Raw genomic sequence first — 19,639 nt, forward strand, 5'->3', positions numbered from 1 at the left:
CCTATTAGCTATTCTTCTGGATATTCTGGAATGAATGTATTCATGACATTCCTGTCGTAAGGTGTTCCAATATTTCTTTTGATGTTGACGTGTTAACCTTATCGAAACACAGTCATTCCCGATAGTATTTTTTCGGTACCTACCAGTAGACTTTCATGGAACAACGTTTTCTTGTAGACCAATTACGTTTCAGAATTTTGGATACAGAATACTGGGGATATCTTACTGTTTTGGAAATGTATGTTTTCTTCATACCATCTCTGTACAGCCGAACAATTTAACGCTCTATATCTTCTGGCACGTCACGAGGCATGACTTTACACTTAGTACAAACATATTGTCTGAATAAAGCGTTGATCTGTTTCCAAAAAATATTATACCAAAAGTACACCATTTTATACAAAAACAGGTGTGTATGTATGTTTAAACTAACAAATACTCAAAACAAAGTATACAGATCAAAATAACAACTCATACGTACATGTTTGTCCAATCACACGCTACTTTCTCTGTTATTACTCGGGTATTTACTCAATAACTACTTCATGCATATAGACATCAATGCAGGACATTATGCTAACAGTTTGGCCAAGACTACACATTAAAGTGAGTTGAATACATATCTAGATTAAATGGATGCAAAATAATCGAAAAGTTTACATTGATAACTTAATTCAAATTAAAATTGGTTTCTAGAAATATTTATTTTTTAAGAAAATATATAGCGTGGATATATATACATATCACTTTCACGTTCAGTCGAAAGAATCACTTCATATAATGTACTTCACGATTTAGACACACGCAACGAACTAAAATAGCTTACAATTTTATAACCGTACACTTTGAACCATTTATAATATTTATTGAACATTTGCTTTCATTTCAAATATCTAATTAAAAGAAATTAAAATAACGAATAAATTGTCTTAAGTATATAAGAGTTTATTGTATAAATTTATCCCATTAATAGTGCAAACGTAAATTTTAGGTTTAAGTAATCTACAATATATATATATGCATATACAAGTTTTAAGTCAACATACTTATTTTAACAAAATTACAAGCATATCATTAATGTGTTGTATTTCAGTGGTCGCCAGTATATATATATTGGAAATGCTTCATTTTTGTTCACCATAAATTCTGTTGTATCTTATTTAGTTGATATAGTTAGCTTTACAATTAAAACGTGTAGGTTGTAACTTAACTGGTTTTGTGGTGTTTGTCCATGTATAGAACAGGCCTTGTCATTAGTGGTTTCCTATAATAAAATGTAGCTTGTTAGCGTGCGACTCGTAATCTGAGGGCTGCGGGTTCAAATCCTCGTCACACCAAACATGCTCGTCCTTTCAGCCGTGGGAGCATTATAATGTGACGTGAATCCCACTATTCGTTGGTAAAAGAGTAGCCCAAGAGTTGGCAGTTGGTGGTGATGACTATCTGCCTTCCCTGTAGTATTACACTGCTAAATTAGAGAGGGCTAACGCAGATAGCCCCATGTAGCTTTGCGCGAAATTAAAAAACAAACTAACAATAGCACTATATGCGTCGTTAGGTAACTGTCTAGACGAGCTAAATCACTGAATTATTGTGCAACAGAATACCATATATTCATTTCTAATTCCATTATATTATGATACAAATACACAATATTATCTGAAATATTAATGTTTCCTGATTATTTTTGGTAATCTTATGTATATATTTTGGATCATAGATACACTGCTACTTGTATACATGTACTAATCACAAATTCCTTTTAACAGAAATAACTTTACCACGGTAGAAAATGTCATAAAATTTGTGAAAAGAAAGTTTTAGTTTTATGTTTCTATAGTGAAGTGTCGAGATTGTTAAGAATCCAACAGAATTAGTAAACAAGGATTAAAATATAAAGCAAATTATTGTTTTAATGTTCAGTTACTAGATAGGCTTAGTATAAATTTAAGAGATCGTCTTCTCTTTATACAAATTTATATGACACTTTTCCTAGTTTATATACTGGCTTATTTCAAGATAAAAACATGCTTTAACACTTGATAAAAATTGACAGTTGAACACTTTTTCTGTATTGCGGAACATACTGGACTGACTTGCCTCCTCATTAAAATTCTCAAAAGGCTGAAACTCGACTTTCACCACGATATTAGTCTTAACTCGGCCTGAAATAAACTACCCATGTTGTTGGATCGATAATATGTTGTGTGTCAACAAATATGGTTTGCATTTTCTTTACAGATTTCTGCGAGAAATTGGAGTGACGAATGCGATATTCAACTTAACCCTAAAAATACCCAACAGGATTTAAACCATGATGACTGCACTTGCCAAAGATGATGAGTGAAATCATTTTCAAATTCTTCGAACCAATTTCCTACAATACAATTGCAGATATTTATTGCATTATCGTCTTGGAAGCTTTCTTGTTCATCAGACTCGAACTGCTGTGTCGTAGAGTGGAAATGATGGTAAAATACATTCTGAAGTTTGTCATTTAATTTTAAAGAAATCGAATCACCCAGTCCCTGCTCAGACAATGCTCTTCGCGCCAGTGAGTCACCTGCACCGGTTCAGCACGTACAATGTCGAGTGATTTTATTTGTATTTTACTCTGCAGTCAATGTGCTTTATTGGTTGCATTCTAAATAATTAATTTCAGACACGGCACAAGAAATTATAAGGTAGAACTGTGACCACTGTTGAAGCAATCAGTTCAATGAGACACAACTGAACATTTCTTGCCTTTGTAAGCCTTTTCAATCGTCTATTTTCCTCACTCAGTCGCCAGCAGTTGGTAGACACGGTAATTATTATTGGCATACGTGAGTGCCAGTGTTCATCCTTTGTTGGCAGATGCCTTTGTTTTGTAAAAGTACTTAACAAAGGATAGTGCTGCCACAATCTTATAAAACCTTCTTGTTTATACTTTTGTAAAAAGGACGTGTTACAATATAATATTGCCTATTGGGAATCACCTTATAAATAGGTTTGTTTGAGATGTCTTATAAACATACGTTACACAAGGTAAAATTGCGGTCTATCGATAACGCAGTTAAACATTCTCATTTCAAATGTTCTACAAAGAATACAGCAAGAAATATTTCACGCACTTTTTATATAGCCTTGTAGTATACCTATACCTATATTTATATAGCTTTTAGTATGTCTCTGCTTATGCTTATGTAGTTTTGTAGTATGTCTATATCTAAGCTTATGTACTTTTGTAATATGTTTATAACTACGCTTAGATCTATCTGTAAAAGGTGTGAAGCACATCGGGTAAACTTGGAAAGTTTTCATATTATAAAGAAATTTTTGTGTTGAAAACATGGAGCTGGAGAACAGTTATGTCCATCGTACTCAGATCCCTGTAATAAAGAATCACAACACGAAAATGTGCTGCTAGTCACTGATAACTTATTAAATCAGTCATGTTTAGATTCGTATGTAAGGAACGTAATAATGAATGTGCTGCTGCAGTCTACATAGAAGCATGTGAGAGGAACGTAATATAATAGTACTGTACAAATTATACAAATATCATACAGCTACCTATGATAACTTTGTACTTCTATAATGTTAAGACTTTTATTTATTAGAAACAAAATAACTTCTGTAACGGATTTACGGTTGTATGTTTATTTTAGACCCTACATTTATTTCAATGTAGTGTTCTTTTCTGCGTCTGACATATATTCTTGACTGTATAATGAGTAAATCCCACCAGTTTTTGAAATTTGTAAAAGATTTTTGAGCGTAAGAATCAACAATATACTAGATGTGTATATAATACTAATGATTTATAGTATTGCTGCGAAGCAAACTTTGCCGAGCATTCTAAAGTCTTGCGTGATTCATATAAAAAGCAGCTAGCGAGAGGAGTATGGTATTACTATTATTATTGGAGAGTGAGTGTGCTTTAGGCCTCGAAAGCTATACTTGTGATTAACGCCTACTACTCAGAAATCTACATAATATGATCATGAACATTTATAGATTTCGAACATTACAAACCGACTTTGGACTTTAGTATTTCTACGAGGACATTAAATATATTCGCCAGAAAAAGTCAGCTTGTAAGGGTGTGAGGCCAATAAAGCTAGACAGCTTAATGGAGGTGTGATGATACCAAGTGAAAATTAAGTTGTTTGTAGTGGACCTGGATCGCCGATGAAATATTTAGTTCTAGACCGGATATAAGACCCTGTTTTTTGTAAGTCTGTAAAGCTGTTGTATAAAAATCACTATTTGTAATAACCGTTATCATAAATTGTATTTTTTATATTAAAACATATTTGTGTTAAAAAAGAAAATTGTATATATCAATCTTTTGGCAAATATCATAAATTTGATATGTATCGAAATTCAACTAACTGCTAAATTAATATTAAAACTTCAGGTTATTTGAAATAGTAATAGCAAGAGTCGTTCAAAAAAATTATCATGCGTAACGCTTCCAAAAGTTGAAAAAAACAAAACAAACAAAGGTCAAATGGGCAGCAACTGACTTGTAAGGTAGAGTTTGGAGGACTAATATAAATCACCTGTACAATTCTTACAGACTTACTTTGTTTATTGTCGTTTCTGATCGGTTACACAGGTATTTTATCCATAATAAAAGTCCATCTAGGAAGCATGGAAACCATCTAAAAGACTATAAATGTAAAATATCACTTAGCAATACACATAGATATATAAATAATTGTCTACTACCCATAATAGTAGGTTTTAAAAGCCAAGTCAAAATATAATCTAATTTTTTTATTTCAACTGCAAGCAAATCACTTTTGGAAATTTCATTTATTTTGTTACGGAAATTAACTTGCATTAAACAACGATTCTGTAAATAACAGAATTCTTTGTTTGTTTTTTGAATTTCGCACAAAGCTACTCGAGGGCTATCTGTGCTAGCCGTCCCTAATTTAGCAGTGTAAGTCTAGAGGGAAGGCAGCTAGTCATCACCACCCACCGCCAACTCTTGGGCTACTCTTTTACCAACGAATAGTGGGATTGACCGTCACATTATAACGCCCCCCGGCTGAAAGGGCGAGCATGTTTGGCGCGATGGGAATGCGAACCCGCAACCCTCAGATTACGAGTCGCACGCCTTAACACGCTTGGCCATGCCGGGCCGAAGAAAACAGAATAAACAGTATATTTAGTAATATTCACTTTATAATATAACAGAGTTAAATAATAAGATGTGACGAAGAATTTTTATGTTTTCAATTGCAGATTTTTGACTTTTAATAATAAACGGAAATTTTTTTATAGATGCACACGTTACGAAACAATGTATAAGGTTTAGCTGGTTTTATCCGATAAGCTTTCTCTTTTTTTCAGGTTAGTTTTATATTTTGAAAAATATTTGAAGCCATTATATGGATATTTTTAGCTGCCAAAAATATAGTTTCTTCTATCTTTCATAAGGGTTGAAAGGTGTTTTAACAATTCACAATATGGGCTTTTAAAGAGATTTGTGTAAGGGCTACTGTATTTATGAAACGTAATATATAACATTTTACACGAACATTTGTTTGTATGTGTGTAATATTTTAAAGTATGAGTGTTTGGTAAGCTCAAAAACCACAATCGCTATTAACCAAAACTGGCAAGAGAAAAACACAAAACAACCAAAATCAAAGTGAATTTTTATCTGGTTCTGCAGATTCATAACTACAACATTGTACGTTGACTAGGGACTCAAAGTTACAAACTTAAGTGATACAAAATGAAATACAGTTTTGATTTACATGTAACTGTCTCGTTTACACAATTCATATTGATCGTCTCCTGTACCTTTTTCTTTTTGCTTAGTTTGTGAATTTGGTTTTTAAACACAAAGCACAAATGTCATTTTTATTACTCAAGATAAAACCTCACCTCCATTTCGTATGCCTTAACCACAAGTGTGAGTGGACTTTCAAACTTGCATTTTTCTAGCTGAACAACAAATATCGGTAGCGAGCTCTTGGTTGAGCGTTTACGAATTTTCTTTTCGAATGCACAATGAGTTGCAGATAAGAGTGCGTCCACTTGGGAAGTCTTTGTCACCAATTCTGTTGATACATTCAGTAGTAAAAATATTGTCTAATAACAGTAACTATACAATAAAACTTTATGAAAAGGTGACTATAAAACACGTTCAGAATTTGCAAGTCATTGATTCTATGAATGAAACTTTTAAGTTGTCGTCGAAGTGATAATATTTTGAGTTTTTATCAAACTCTTAAGTCCTATTATTTATCAGAAAATTAACATGTGTATAGAAATATTTTTATTAAATACTAAAACTAAATAATTCGATTTTGTCACTTGTAAAACATTATTACAGGAACACCGTAACAATTAACAGTATTTGGTTGGGTTTGAATTTTGCGCAAAGCTACACGAGAGCTATCTGCGTTAGCCGTCCCTAATCTAGCAGTGTAAGACCAGAGGGAAAGCAACTAGTCACCACCACCCACTGCCAACTCTATGGTTACTTTGCTACCAACGAATAGTGGGATTGGCCACCATATTATCACGTATCCACGGATGAAAATTCAAACATGTTTACTGTTATGGGTATTCGAACCCGAGATTTTCAGATTATCAAGAGAGCGCCCTAATCACCTGACCATACCGGGCCCAATGAAAATGATTCACTTAAGCAAAAGTACACATTACGTTTTGTGAAGAATGTAGTAATAGACGTCAAAATCATTATTCTAACTTCAATGCAATACAAGACATGACAATCTGAGTTTCGTGACAAGCGTTTTTGATATTCTAATTTCTTCAAGAATGCCAAACTGTCATCTTTTTGGATTCTGAGTTCGTACATCTGAAAAATATATGAAGTATCAAAAAAAAAGTTACGTTGGCTATACTTTTTGTAATTCTTGTCTTTTGCCCAAATATTTTTCTTTACCAAGAAAACTGGAAACTGCTTAACAATAACATGTAATTAGCATAAATGGATTATACATAGTCTTTATTTAAGATAAACAGTTTTGGAATTTCAAGTGTGGAATAACCTTTTTTTAAAATTTAACCTATAAGTCATAGAGACATATTTGGTGGTTGATTTACAGAGTTTTCCGATAATCTCTATTTCATAAATTCTGAATAGATATTTGAGCTTCTCTTGGTATCCAAAATTTGGATTGCTCTAGCGTAGCTGAATTCGCATTTTTACAGGCCAGGAAGAAGTAAAAAAATCCCCCATCCTAAATCCCACACCATAGTTTGTACATACTATAATCCCACACCATAGTTTGTACATACTATAATCCCATACCATATGTTGTACAAAACAAATTCTTGTTTAGTAACTTTTTAAGTATGTTTCCTCCATAGTTTTTGTTAGTTCAATCAACAGAGATGACCAAGACATGCTCGAAGAATCTTTCTTGTTAGTGTAAGGTGGCTAAGTTTGGCACCACCAGGACATGAACATTTCTATAATTTTGTGTCATAGAAACGTAATCCAGTCAACTGCATGAACTGCGCGTCTTCGTGACTAAAGGCTGTTGAGAGGTAAGATTTTGTCATTAAATATGTTTTTTAGGTTAATAGAACCCTTTATTGCAGTATATTTATGTATTCTAATATTAATAACAGAAACTGTGACACCGTTCTCTTGCCCACCTATCCCTTAAATTTAGTTTCATTGAATCACAAACAATGTGTTAAAATAAACATTTTGAAAAAAAAAGAAGGAAAAACAATATCAAACAACATAATATTTGTGAATATAAACATTTGAAACTCTTAAGCTTCGAAATTAGTTATAAATTACTTAGAACCATTTTCATGGGCCTGGCATGGTAATTAGGCTGCTGGACTTGAAATTTGCAGATCGCGGGTTCAAAATCCTGTTACCCTACGTGTTCGTCCATTTAGCCGTGGGAGCATCATAATGTGAGAGCCAATCTCATTTTTTATTGGTAAAAGAGTGACCTAAGAGTTAGCAATGGGTAGTATTGATTAAGCACTTTCAGTTTGGTTTATCATTGCTAAATCTGACACGGCTAGTGAGATAACTTTTGAGTAGCTTTGCACGAAATTCAAAACAAAAGAAACCAAAACATTTTTTCATTTTACTCTGGGCTTTAGTACCGATAAAAACTTTCCAGGTTTTTGAAAACAGAATGTATTATCGTAGTACTATTATAAATATTTTTCCATTTTGGTTTCTTTATATATTAGACCTCTTATGGTGATTCAGCACTTGGTCTTGCAGTCTTTAACGCGAAAATTCGGGTTTCGATACCTGTGAAAAGCAGATTACAGAAAGATCGTTGTATACCCTGGTGCTTCATAACAAGCAAGAAAAAAGTTTATACATTAAAAAAGTTGAAACAATAGGCAAAAATTATTTTAAGCCGATACACTTTTAGACTTTGGACTTTTCCAAATAGAAACGCCTAACCTGTGTAAAGTTACGCAAAATGTAATAATGTTCTATTAGTCTATAAGAGTCATTGATCCAATATGTTTTGCACATATATTTATTATTCATCGCTTATAGAAGCTGGATGCTGCTGGTATTGTCGAACGTGTCACGATTCGTGAGAATAATGGGGCAGCACAATGAATGCCTTGGAATGTATGAAAAGTAATGGTTGAAAAGGCGTCACTCTTACAATAGGTTGTTTTAAAGGTATGGCCCAATAAATAAAGTAATTTGGATTGTACCTTAGACATTATGAACCTACTGTAGTTGATGTACTGGTATTTTTAAATGATATATATTTTGTTAGCGATGGAAACTAGATACTGGAATAGTGTCTTTGCTTTTATTCTAATTAACTATTCTTTCATGCTTTTTTTCTGTGAAGTTTGGTTTAGTTATAGCCGTAGCTCTGAACAAAGGAATCCAGTCTTATGATTTATATTAGCGAATCTATCATTGAAGTATGTCCTGTGGTTTTTCCTTCTCTCTAAAAGTTGTCTGAAGGTGATTTTCTTTTATAAACGTTCCTGCTCATTAGCTGAACATATGAAGTTGCGAGCTGTTGGTATGTGCTTTGTGCTGGAGTCGTGAGAATAAAACATAAATTAGAGAATCTTGATGATAAACAAGTGTATTATTTCTGACATTTCATTTTAATTCTTTCAACTTTTGATACTAACATACAACATAAAGTCCAAGTAATGTACCAATTTAATTACTCTGCATATAACTCTAGATTCAACCACACGTTTAAGTGAACATAAAAATCTGAGGAGAAACAACTATTCAACTACAAGAAACCATGCCCATCATGATTACGACATAGCAGTAAAACATAACTCATTTTTAAAATCACCGCAAATATCAGGGGGAGAGGTCTCTACGTGTGAAAGGGTATATTTTAACTTATGAGGCAATGCCGCAACTCAACCAAACGATTTAGACATATGTAAACCATTCTCAGTCTTTGAGAGAGAACAGTTGAATAATTGAAAGTTCTTTGTTGGAAGCGCTACATTACTTGTTAACGTGATCGGTTATGAGTTGTAGTTCCCCGCTAGTACAGCGGTATGTCTCCGGATTTACAATCCTAAAATTAGGGCTTCAATTCCCTCGGTGGGCTCAGCAGATAGCCCCAAAACACACACATTTTGAGTTAAAGTTAATAATGTTAAGTTTCTTAAATTAATTACACTTTCTTGGAGCTTTTTACTTTGTCTACTTTTTATTTTCTCTCTTCTCTATATTTGATGCGTTAATTTTACATAAACTAAACATAATTTTACCAAAGCATCTTCGAGTTTATATTTGTTTCCCTACTTAGTATCTAGATGTTTTCTATTGTTATGTTGTGCTTACTTGATTTGTAGTGTTAAAAAACGTGAGGAGGTTTCTTTGTGTTTTAGAATCCAATTTCCATTTTCTGCTTGTTTCTCCAATATAGAAGTCGTGACAATGTTCAATTGTATTTTATAAATTATGTGGGTGTTGTTTTTGTAAGAGTAAATTTTACATGGTACGGATTTTAGTTTTGCACCTGGATTTTGAATAAATTTGGTGTTTACTGGAATGCTGTGTTTTGTTATAAGTTTTTTCGAAATGTTAGCTTTTTTTTCGCTGATGTCGAGAACATATGGCATGCAGTAGTGAAAAATGTTTTAGTTTGTTGTGTCTTGGGACTTATTGTTGTTGGTCTAGATGTGTGCATATAATTTTTCCACGGTTTTTAGAGGAAATATGTTGATATTGACGAAGTGTTGTTTTATTTTGTTGATTTTATTGTTAATTTTATCGGATGAGCATAGTTTTGTGGCTATGTTTATTTGGTATCTTAACACGTTAAGTTTTGTTGTTGTTTCATGTGCTGAGTCACAGGGAATGTATAATCCAGTTTAGGTGATTTTTCTGTGGATTTTTGCGTGAATTGTGTATCAGTTTTAGTTATCTTGAGGTTAAGAAGTGCTGTTTGGTTAGTTTTTTTCCTGTTCACAGGTGGATTTAATGTTGGGGTGTATATAGTTAGCGTAGTTCAAAAAGTAAGTGTTTGTTCTGTAGGTGTGAATCCAGCAAATGTATCATCAACATACTTGTACAAGTATAGTGGTGGATGTAAAGCTGAATTGATCGCTTGAAATTCAATCTGTCACAAACATGTTGGATAGAACTGGTGACCGTACTAACCAAATAGCATTTCTTAACCTCAAGATCACTAGAACCGATACACAAAGTTAAACCAATATAAAGAAACGCCTTTATACCTTTACTAATTAATAACTTAACACCCAACTAGAACGTTCCATACCCGTTTATACTCTCGTTCCTAAGACATGTGCCCGGCAACAGTCAGTTGTAAACTCTCTCTTTGTTAACCTGAAGATGACCTAGAAAGGTCGAAACATTGTTTTCCGCATATTAGTAAAAGTGTTAATACCCATACCAGCCGTTCTGAGACACATTTTTATTTCAAGTGGGTTTGTTGTCATCAAGAAGGATGGGAAAAGAAGAATTTCTGAAAATGAAAAATATACAAATAGTAAAATATGTACGAATTATGAATTTTTTATTGTTATTGTATACCAATTCTCATGTATGCATCAGAATATTGGACAGTATCACCAAGTATGGAAATGAAAATTGAAGCAGTTGATTTTTGGTTTATCTTGAAGATATGTTGAACAAGTCACACTTCACATTAATGTATTTTGTTAAGAACAGGTTGCAGGTGAAAGCTACTCACTTAAATTAGAAAAGACAGTTGGAGTTTCTTTGACACGTTATGGGGAAACAATAAATTGAAAGTTTGATCGTAGCTGGAAAGAGTGAAGGAAAGAAAGACTGTAAAATGGAGGAATTAACTTATGTCAAGAGTCTGTCTCTCAAGAGTTTATCTGTCAAGAGTCTATCTGTCAAGAGTCTGTCTGTCAAGAGTCTGTCTCAATGATTGAACGTATTGACATTCGTTGTATCTCAAGTAGAAGAGATCTGAGGGAGAACATTGTCACCAACGTCTTGGCTGTATTTGGTATATTGAGAGATATATAAATAATTCTAACTTGAATTTGGGGACAAATCTTACTATTCAAGTTAATTTCAATCTTTTTCTCTAAGCCTAAAGTAAGTTTCTTTCTATGTGTGAAATATAAACTAAAAGTATGTATGTGTCAAGTATAAACACATGCAAAAATATGAAAAAATGTAGTAGAAAGTTTGAAAGAAATTGTTTTAAGTTTGGATTTTATATATATATATATATATATTATGTTAATAAATTTTAGAAAATTAAGGTGACATTATCATAATTCAGTAGTCTCATACTTTATGAAGTAGTTAATAACTGTGCGACCAAAACTGTAATTTTTTACCGACATCTGTTAAACCAATTACAGTTTATTCTTCCTGACAGGCTTGGCATGGCCAGGTGGTTAGAGCGCTCGACTCGTAATCTGAGGGTCGCAGTTTCAAATCCCCTTCACATCAAAGATACTCGTCTTTTCAGCCGTGAAAGCACTACAATGTGACGGTCAATCCCACTATTCATTGGCAAAAGAGTAGACCAAACGTGGGTAGTGATGACTAGCTGCCTTCCCTTTAGTTTTACACTGCTAAATTAGGGACGGCTAGCTCAGATAGCCCTCGTGCAGCTTTGCGCGATATTGATTAACAAACAAACATCTTCCTGACAAGTGGGCTACAATAGAACAATACAAGTTGATAAATTTTACTTAGTTATGACACGTCGAGTTTTAGGGAATTATCGTGACAAACTGTGGCTCAACCCTATATTGGATGTGAAATTAAATAAAGTTCTCAGTTTCTGTAGTTGCGTAAGACAAATATGAATATAACTAAAGTTGGCGGCATTTCTAGTAACACTTACAAAAAAGGACAAAAGTTATTATAATGGTTCATGGCTGCTTTATTATATAATTTATAAAAACAAATAACTTACTTTTGTATTCGAGGAATTGTGTTCCATATCCTGCCTCTGGAACTTGAATTACAGTTAGGTTTATATTCCGAAGCACGCTTGCTTCTTTTAAAGCATGCAAAATGTCATTTAGTGGGAAATGAAATCGTTGATTTTCAAAGGTGACATTTTCTTTTATATATGCAACTAAAGAAATAATTAAAAAACATATTACAAGAACTGTAACATTCTATTGATCGAAATGAGTCCTGTAAGTATCTTATTATTATTATTTCGTTTTTTTCCTTTTTGTACGTACTGTGTTATATTTTACATCACTTAACATTTCAACACATTGATAAATTATTTAGATGATTTGTACAGTATTTTAGTGACAACATTTAAGACAATCTATGGTGTGTTTACTTAAATTCGGAGTTGATTAAACGATAGTGTTTTTAGGAGTAGTTAAAGAAAAAATAAACAGAGGAGGAACAGAGAGAAATGTATACAGTTCCATCTTCAATATGTCCGTGCTTTATATATATATAGAACTGTCAGCAAAAACTGGAATAAAAAAAGTTTCTTTATGAGAGACTGTACATAAGTTGAAAGTAGAAATTTGTTTTATTACAACTATGAAGCTCTTTTATATAATACACAAGTAATTTTGGCACTTACTGGGAAAAGAAATAGATATAACCTTAGTGTTTGGTTTTCTAATAAAGTTTCCTTATCTTCTAGTTTACAAAAAATATTGTTGGATGGGACAAAATAACTGAACATACTGCTAAATGAAAATGATATCAGAGAGAAACGTGGCCCGGCATGGCAAGGGAGTTAACGCAATCTGAGGGTTGAGGGTTCGAATCCTCGTCGCACCAAACATGCTCGCCATTTCAGCCGTAGGGTCGTTATAACGTGACGGTCAATCCCACTATTCATTGGTAAAAGAATAGCCCAAGAGTTGGCAGTAGGTGGTGATGAATAGCTGCCTTCCCTCTAGTATTCCACTGCTATATTAGGGAAGACTAGTGCAGGTAGCTCTCGTGTTGCTTTGCGCGAGGGCCCGGCATGGCCAAGCGTATTAAGGCGTGCGACTCGTAATCTTGGGGTCGCGGGTTCGCATCCCCGTTGCGCCAAACATGCTCGACCTTTCAGCCGTGGGAGCATTACAATGTGACGGTGAATCCCACTATTCGTTGGCAACAGAGTAGCCCAAGAGTTGGCGGTGAGCGGTGATGACTAGCTGCCTTCACTCTAGTCTTACACTGCTAAATTAGGGACGGCTAGCGCAGATAGCCCTCGAGTAGCTTTGCGCGAAATTCAAAAACAGACAAACAAGCAAACAAAGAGGAACAGTGGCCATTGTTAAATGAAACAGATTTAAGACGGAGTCTCTTAAAATGTACTAGGCACCAGACATATTGTCAAGATGTAGAGTTGTTAGATAGAATATGACAGGATGCGTTGACATGGACTGTAACAACGTGAAGAAACTTGTATTATTATAAATTACTGTAAGGTATTCCACCTTCTGCATAAACCTGAATAAACAAAGAAAAAATACGTAGGAGTTTTCTAAGTTATATCAAATTTTATAAGAACGTATATTAAATCATTGGCCAGAAAAAAAAACAGTTTTCATATTTTCAAAATATTTACAATCGACTTATCAGATATTTTCTGTTCGACATTCACTTATACTCTATGCATTTTTGTTTTAAGCTTTGGTATCTTAGTATTTTATTTATGCACAGTTAGGCTAAGATAAAACCATCTGTGAGCAGTATAGCTTCAAGTATCATGTATGAGACTGCCTACGTTCCACATGTATTGTTATTTTACTTTCTTGTGAAAAATTACTCTAAGTATAATGGCCTCTTGCTTGCCTGAATTTTCAAATATTCATTAAGAGAGCAGTAAAAATAACAAAGGTACATAAAATCGCACAATCCGGCACGTGCCTGCTGCATGATTAAAACTCTTTAATTATTGCACGTGCTGTTAGGTTGATTGGGTGCGTAATAATGGTAATTATGTGTAAGCGCTCAGTTATTTCGCTTTTACCAGCACAAGAAAACATGTATGTTAATTTAATAGCTTCGTTTTAAAATGAGATTGTATATCTTTCACGAGCCTTAATTCATGTTAGAAAGTTACAGAGCTTATTTTTTCTTTAATAAGACTTGAGAATTTCCAAGTGGCCAAGTCACATCACAGCTTTTGCATATGTTACATATGCTGACATTCTCGAGTAGCGCAAGGCCCGAACAAATTGCGTTATGCAAATGAGGATATCAAAAAAATCAAGAGCTAATTCGTGATGTTTTCGAAGTTGATGATATTTGTGGTTATTATTATTTCAGTTGATCAACCACGATTACGTTTTATGGACTTTCCCACAACACAGATGACGTGCGGTTTTCATTTCAAAATTGGGATCATTCAAATACATTACTGTGTTGTGACGTCACATTTTCATTATATTTCTGAAAGCTGTGTAAAATTTAACCCATATTCTTGTTTCGTTTTCTTTGCCTATAATGAGTATGCTGTTTTTAACTTGTATTTATTCAGATATTGGACACAGACCACAAGTTGTATTGTTCTAACACCTATTTTACTATATGTTTGCATCCCCGCTAGTAGAGCAGTAAGTCTACGGATGTACAACGCTAAAATGAGAGGCTCGAGTCCCCTCGGTGGGCTCAGCAGATAGCTCGATATGGCTTTGGTATAAGAAAAACACACACACACTTTGTGTTTACGTAGAATGAAAACTTAGTCAGTAGAGAAGGGTATTAAAACAATCTCCGAATATCAGGCTCATACATATTTTAGTGGGTGAAGTATGGGATTTATTGTTACATAAAAAAACGTATCAGTATTTATACATTACAAGATAAGCAAGCATAAATAGTCCAGAGGATGCTTTATGAAGCAAACTGGAAAAAGACATGACGAAAACACATATAGATTCACAATTAAAACACAAAAGGTCAAATAATTTAAAATGACATCTGTGCAAAATATACATAGTTAAAAAATAGTATATTGCAAAGTAATTACACAATAAGTATCTTATTAAAAACAAGAAACATCCCCAAAAAGACTCCACATCTTTCGGTGTTCCTACGCCACCATCTTTAGAGTAAAAGTTGAAATTTGGCCTGGTTATAAAACTATAAAACAATTTGCATTTGTTTAGCACCATCTAGACTTAAAAACAATCAGAATTTATAAAATATATGCCCAGTACTTTATTTCTTCTAAACATGAACCAACTTCTTTCTTCAAAACAATATTTTTTTTTGTTTAATATTTATTTTAAATTCAAACTTTATTTATCCATTTAGCATTATTCCATTCTACAGCAATGTATATATAATGCCCTTTATCGCGATTAAGAGTATTTGTTTGTTTCAATTTCAGGCAAAGCTGCTCGAGGGATAGCTGCACTAGCCGTCCCTAATTTAATAGTGTAAGACTAGAGAGAAGGCAGCTAGTCATCACCACCCACAGCCAACTCTTGGGCTACTCTTTTACCAACGAATAGTGGGACTGACCCATGGCTGAAAGGGCGAGCATGTTTGGCGCGACCGGGATTCGAACCTGCGACCTTCGGATTACGAGTCGAACGCCTTAACACGCTTGGCCATGCCGGGCCACGATTAAGAGTAAGCTGTTTGATAAGTGTACAAAATAAAAAAAACAAAGAAAATATAATAAAATAGAACTTTTTAACTTTATATTAATTAAACACTTTTCCAGTTAAAGAATTATTATTTACAGACTCTATTTAAAAGAAAAAAATCTATAGATCAGGACTAATAATTAACTAGAGTTTACTGAAGGCAATTTCTTATAACAAACTGACTAGAAATACTTAATGTCAGAAATCAATACAAAATAAAAAAAACACACTAAAGCCTTCAATAATTAAACCTTATAAAATCATCAGATGAACATCCTTGTTGTTAAAGATATTTTCAGAAGTAACCCTGCTAATCATTCCCGATGAAAGAGCGATAACTTTACGGACTTAAAGCACTAAAATACAGGGCTCGATTTCCCGCATTGGACACAGCCGGTAGCTCAATGCGGTTTTATTTTAAAACAAACAAACAATCTTAATAGCAATGCATTCTCAAGATGGCTGGTATGGGTATTAAAACTTTAATTAAAGTAAAGTACAGAACAAAGTTTCGACCTTCTTAGGTCATCTTCAGGTTAACAAAGAGAAAGTTTACAATTTACCGTTGCCGGTTACATGTCTCAGGGACGAGAATATAAATCGGTATGTGATTGTAGGGGGCGTCGTAGTTAGATGTTAGGTTATTAATTAGTATAGGTTTAAAGGTGCTCCTTTATATGGGTTTAATTTTGGTTTGAGTTGTTGTATAAGTAGGGCTTCTATGATGTTGCGTTTGTTTATATTTGTTTCCCTGCTTAGTTACTGGGTGTTTTCTATGGTTAAGTTGTGTTTATTTGATTTGCAGAGTTCAAAAACGTGTCAAGATTTTTTTTGTTCTTTGAATCCAATTTCCATTTTACTGCTTGCTTCTCCAATATAAAAGTCGTGGCAGTTGTTGCATAGTATTTTATAAATTATGTTGGTGTTGTGTTTGTCAGTGTAGTTTTTAGATAGTTTTGTACCCGGGTTTTGAAATAAATTTGGTGTTTACTGGAATGTTGTGTTTTGTTATAAGTTTTTTTTCGAAATGTTGGTTATTTTTCACTGATGTCGGGAATATATGGTATGCAGTAATGTAAGGTTTTTGTAGTTTGTTGTATTTTGGGATATTATTGTTGTTGATCTAGGTGTGTGCGTATAATTTTTTCACAGTTTTTGGATGAAATTTATTGTTGTTATTGAAATGATGTTTTATTTTGTTGATTTGGTTTCTTAATATGTTGTTTTTGTTTTATTTCATGTGCTGAGTCCCATAGAATTTTTAATTCAGTTTGGTGATTTTTTGTGATTTTTGTTTTGAATTGTGTATCGGTTCTAGTGATCTTGAGGTTAAGAAATGCTATTTGGCTAGTTTTTCCTGTTCACAGGTGAATTTAATATTAGGGTGTATAGAGTTAACGTAGTTAAAATAGTGTGTGTTTTGTGGATTTGAAAACAGCAGTTGTGTCGTCAACATATCTATACAAGTATAGTGGTGGGTGCAAGGCTGAATTAATCGTTTGAGATTCAATTTGTGTCATAAAAATGACTAGCTATCTTTCCTCTAGTCTTTCAATGCTAAATTAGTGACAACTACTACAGATAGCTCTCATGTGGCTTTGCGCGAAATTCGAGACAAACAATTATTTCTATTGTTAAGATCGTTCTATCGTAAGTTTGATATGTATAATATTAAGGGTTATTCTCAGTTTATAAAAGCGATGTTTTAGGTCTAGTGCTCTTAGAACTACTTCATCCTTCCTCAGTTGTGTTCATTCTGCTAGTTACGACTAAATGCTATTATAATAGCCAATTTGACAAGTGCCTACAAAGGACGACGAGATCAATTTGAGACCAACGAATATATTCACATACTTTTCATAGATCCTTCACTGTACGTGAACATTGCTTTAAAGTTCACGGTTAAGCAGACAAAAACACGAAAACTCAGTGGAGTTGCAAGTATGTTTTCGAGTAGTGTTGTCGTGTTTCCAGTTTCTTCTGTTACCTTTTCGTCAAAACTGTTGCTAAAAGCTTCTAGCCTGGGTCGTCTTTAAATCTTTAATTATGTCTTGTTGGCGATGCCTATAGATATGTTCAGCTTCTTCACAATAACAACTTGCTCGAAAAGATGTTTCTTGATGATCGCAGCCTTAACCCTCACGTATGATGATGTTCTAAACGATACAGTGTGTTAGCTAATATTCTTTCGTGGAGAACATCAAGGACTCTTTTCTTTGAAATATCGTGTTATTTAATTTTACATTGTTTAACAATTATTACAAACGGTCGGAAGTTCTCTGTGAAGCAAATATATGAACTACTACAAAGATGCCATCCGTGCACCGCTGCATACACAACGTTTTTAATAAATATGATTAATCATTTCTTGTGAACGTACCAAGTATGACTATTACCACACTAGTTTTATGATGATAGTTTGTGTAAGTTGGCGGCTTTTATTGAAAGTTGAAGTCAATGGTTTTGTTTGTAGTTATTTACGAAGTTTCTGTTTATGATACTGATGTAAAACAAATAAACGAGATCTAATTAAAGTAACAGTAAATAGCATTCCATTTTTTGAACAGCATAAAGAACTGTTAGTTAGGAATCAACGCTTAGATCTGATAGATTGAGGGATTTAAACAATAATTAGATATAAACAAAAAGTATATTTAACTGCTCAGAGGGTGCTACGAAATAGAACTTTAGAAATAATTGTTATGTAAATACTCAGTAAAAGTGACAACAAAAGATGCTTACATAGCTAAATGTTAGTGTTAGGTGCTCGCGCAGTTCATTGTTAGTGTTAGGTGCTCACACAGTTCGTTGTTAGTGTTAGGTGCTCACGCAGTTCATTGTTAGTGTTAGGTGCTCACACAGTTCGTTACTAATGTTGATGCTCAGAGCAAACAAGAATATGTGCAAATAAAGTCTCTCTGACGTTATTAAAACTTTTTGTAACTAAAAACTCATTGCTGTTTCTGAATGTTGCGGATTTATTGCAAATAAGAATATAACAAATAGTATTGCATCTTTCAGGTACTGTTAATTATAGTCTAGATTTATTGTTTTTATTTTGAAAACGCACATAAAATGAACTTTGTTTCACTCTTTGAATAAAACTTCACCCATTGTTGAATATAGTACTTCGTATTCTTTTGTTTGTTTGTTTTTGAACAAGGGCTATCTTCGCTAGCCGTCCCTAATTTAGCAGTGTAAGACTAGAGGAAAGACAGCTAGTCATCACCACTCACAGCCAACTCTTCGGCTACTCTTTTACCAACGAATAGTTGGATTGGATTGACCGCCACATCATAACGCCCCCACAGCTGAAAGAACGAGCATGTTTCGTGTGACGGGGATTCGAACCCGCGATCCTCGGATTATGATTCGAGCGCCCTAATCACCTGGCCATATCGAGTCTTTTGTTCTTTTAATGACTAGAGTAGATATTACATACACACGTTTTTATGACCAGTCTTGATGTTAAACACTATTTTTACTAAAATGAGACTCAGCACTTTTGTTAAAAACACATTTTATATGATTAAACTCGTTACTACAGTCAGTTTTTTATTAGTCAAACTGGACGTTGAACACATATTCCTTC

At 33.7% G+C, this 19,639-nt stretch overlaps 1 protein-coding gene across 1 annotated transcript in view; it reads right to left on the reverse strand.

Annotated features, from left to right (window-relative positions):
- Positions 1 to 19,639, reverse strand: part of LOC143227403 (putative glutamate receptor) — a 41,054-nt gene that overhangs the window by 20,752 nt on the left and 663 nt on the right. Inside the window, exons 2-3 of the mRNA XM_076458855.1 lie at positions 12,393 to 12,557; positions 5,887 to 6,062 (exon numbers count right to left, since the gene is read on the reverse strand). Coding sequence (XP_076314970.1) covers positions 5,887 to 6,062; positions 12,393 to 12,557 — 341 coding nt within the window. The remainder of the gene's footprint in view (positions 1 to 5,886; positions 6,063 to 12,392; positions 12,558 to 19,639) is intronic.

Source organism: Tachypleus tridentatus, chromosome 9 (genome assembly GCF_004210375.1).
Source record: "Tachypleus tridentatus isolate NWPU-2018 chromosome 9, ASM421037v1, whole genome shotgun sequence".
In the NCBI taxonomy this organism is placed as follows: Eukaryota; Metazoa; Arthropoda; class Merostomata; order Xiphosura; family Limulidae; genus Tachypleus; species Tachypleus tridentatus.